General features: G+C 49.5%; 1 protein-coding gene across 1 annotated transcript; it reads right to left on the bottom strand.

Annotated features, from left to right (window-relative positions):
* Nucleotides 1-449: 449 nt before the first annotated feature.
* On the bottom strand, nt 450-1,600 carry LOC148034435 (peroxidase 15-like). The gene is made up of 2 exons (XM_087680520.1): nt 1,355-1,600; nt 450-1,231 (listed from the first exon to the last, which is right to left on the bottom strand). Exons 1-2 carry the CDS (start codon nt 1,583-1,585, stop codon nt 641-643), a joined length of 822 nt encoding a protein of 273 aa, XP_087536646.1. The 5' UTR covers nt 1,586-1,600; the 3' UTR covers nt 450-640.
* Nucleotides 1,601-2,655: the final 1,055 nt, after the last annotated feature.

Genomic DNA, 2,655 nt, shown 5'->3' with positions numbered 1-2,655 from the left:
AGAAAATTAAATATCTTTTTTTTTAAATGACATTTTTTGTTTTCTCGTTCGCATCTATCAGTACTTGTAAAAGCGCATCTAAAAGTGTGTATATGTGCGTCTATTGCGCGTCTATTTGTGCGTGTAAATTCGTCGATACATGCGATTATAGACGCGAAATGATAGACGCGCAAATAGACGGGCGGATAGACACGCCCGTAAGTTTTTCTCTGTATTCAAAAATCGTGTCTAAATGTGCGTGTATGAGGCTTTTATGTTGTAGTGTCGTGGCAATGCTCAAGGGTCTATCTTCCAACTTGCTATCTAATTAAGTCATTAGATAGCAAAGTACTCGACAATAATAGAAGATAAGAAACTAAGTGCTTCACAAACATTGGCTTGTTGCTGTAGTTCTATAAATCTAGGGATAATCGAGGGCTTTGGCGAATATGTGTTCATAGAATCTTTCTTGTTGTAAAAGGAGTTAGTAAGTTCAAATTTTTTGGTTTTTCCACCGCGTTTTTCCTTAGCTCCATACGATTTCAATGTTCATATCAATGGGGCATTGACAGCCACACAGGTTTCAATTCCAAAAATGATGCCTGTATAGAAGGTGAAGGTTTCTGTCGGTATGAATGTAATTAATGGAGGTTATTCCAGCCTAGCTTGAATTGGGCTGGCCGCAGTTGAGGCGAATCTGCCCATCCGAACCGGTGAGGGGGCTGATGTTGCCCATGTTCACCATAGAGGCCATGAAGCTGGTGAAGAAGGCGGACTGGTCGGAGGCGAAGATGTTGACGTAGCTCGGGATGGTGGCCTGGCCGGAGGTGGAAAGCAGCTCCTGGTCCGACTGCAGCAGCCCCTGGTTGCCCTGCAGGTTCAGGTAGTACTGGTTGTCGAAGGCGTTCTGTGTCATCGGATCCAGCGGGGCCGCCACATTCGCATTTCCGCCCTCAGGGCACGTGGCCTGGAGTGACTGGAGATAGGTGGGGTCCAGCGTGGGATCGGCCTGGCCGGTGCCGCTGAAGTTGTAGAGGCGGCCCACGAAGTTGACGCAGCGGGCGCGCCCGAAGGTGTGGGCTCCTGACAGCGCTGCTACGTCCTGCTCGTTTAGCCCCACCGTCGCGAACTTGCTGATGATGGTGGACAGTGAGTCGGTTGGTCCCGGTAGGGCTGCCGTCACTGCACTTTGGCTGGCTGCGCTGCTACTGTCTCTTCGTCCCAGCAGCACAGTCCACGAGGGCCCGCCCGCCTGCTTAGTAAAGCACTAGCGTTAGCATATATTTGCGACATCAGATCTTGATTACTATCGCCAAATAATGTATATATCCTTAGCATATATATATATATATGTATGGACAGATACTTCTCTTACCAGGACAACGGAGTCCCGCGCTGCCAGCGCCAGAATGTCAGCGCACGACACCGTGGCCGCACATGCGCCCTCCACCGCCGCCTTGATGTTGTCCACTACGTCGAAACCGCGCAGCGAGTTGTTGTTGGGGCGCGCAAACTGCTCCCCCGAAGCTCCGTCGAGGAGCAGCGATGCATCACAGCCCTGCACGAAGCAGTCGTGGAAGTGCAGCCTCAGTAGGGAAGCCGCCATGCCTGTGTCGGCGTTCACGGCCGCCGTCTGCACAGCCGATTGCACCACGCGCTCAACATCCGGGCACGACTGCGCATAGAAATCGGACGTGAGCTGGCCCGAGGCAGGTTGTATGCAACTAGCGAGAAGCAGGAAGCTGAAGCACACTGCAGCTGATGATAGCAGCACCTGCACTACAGCTAGTGCCTTACGCTGGTCATAAACATGCGGCCGCCTGATCGCAGGCGCAGCCTTATTATAAGAGCCGGCCATAATTCTCGCAGCTAGTTCAAGCTGCAGCTGGATAATATTGCAGGATTTGTCTCTCTAGCTCACACTAAACTTTGCTTCTCTCTCTCTCTGTCTCTATCTCTCTCTCAGTGATCTGTAAGACGTCGAGGTGAAGCTGAACAATGTCGTCTGCAGCATTTTATAGCTGAGTGCCGGCCTCCCCGCATGCAAGTATGAAACAGGGATGATTGGCGACTCGGTCGCTAAGCTCCGTCATGCGAACGACGTGGTCGACAGTCCTACAAGGAAGAAGAGTGCCTCGAATCGACAGCGAGAGATGTTTGACCGACCGCTCCACCGGCCCCATAGCCAATTATGTAGCTTTTACGTGTGCACTTCGCCTAGAACTTTGACCTGGTTACTAGAAAAAGCGAAACTTGTAAGACGTCTTCTACCATCATGTGAGGACAATGTTGTTCGAGTGAGTTGGAGGGGCCATTCATCAACCTTCGTAATAGCAACCTCCTCCCTAGCAGGAGTATCCTTGGTTCCTACTCCTCTTACACCCTCTTTGCCTTTTCCCCCCTTCCCCTCCACTACTATCCTAGTTTCACCCCCTGTGTCTCCCTTGCCCTCCTCCCTCCCCCTCCTTGCCCCTTCCTCGCACCCTTAAGGACGTCACTATGTATAAAAGTAAGTCACATGAGATATAAAAAAACACAACCTTACAAATGTTATATATTCACATAAGAAAATATTTTAAAATGTATAAATTCATTTATAGAAGGGCATTTTATATTCCACATGTAAAATTTGTTATTAAAGAACATTGTGAAATCATATAATTGGCCTTGATCTTT

The sequence above is a fragment of the Lygodium microphyllum genome, chromosome 6, assembly GCF_053477565.2.
Source record: "Lygodium microphyllum isolate KBCC chromosome 6, Lygodium_microphyllum_v1.1.10, whole genome shotgun sequence".
Lineage (NCBI taxonomy): Eukaryota > Viridiplantae > Streptophyta > Polypodiopsida > Schizaeales > Lygodiaceae > Lygodium > Lygodium microphyllum.
The sequence above is the reverse complement of the archived record's forward strand: the minus strand, read 5'-3'. Positions and strand labels throughout refer to the sequence as shown.

Bases quoted from the DNA above. Each gene is read 5' to 3' on its own strand.
- LOC148034435 (XM_087680520.1), bottom strand. From the start codon at position 1,585: ATGGCGGCTTCCCTACTGAGGCTGCACTTCCACGACTGCTTCGTGCAG. The intron at 1,232-1,354 runs GTAAGAGAAGTA...TTTACTAAGCAG, and splicing joins CGCGGGACTCCGTTGTCCTG to GCGGGCGGGCCCTCGTGGAC.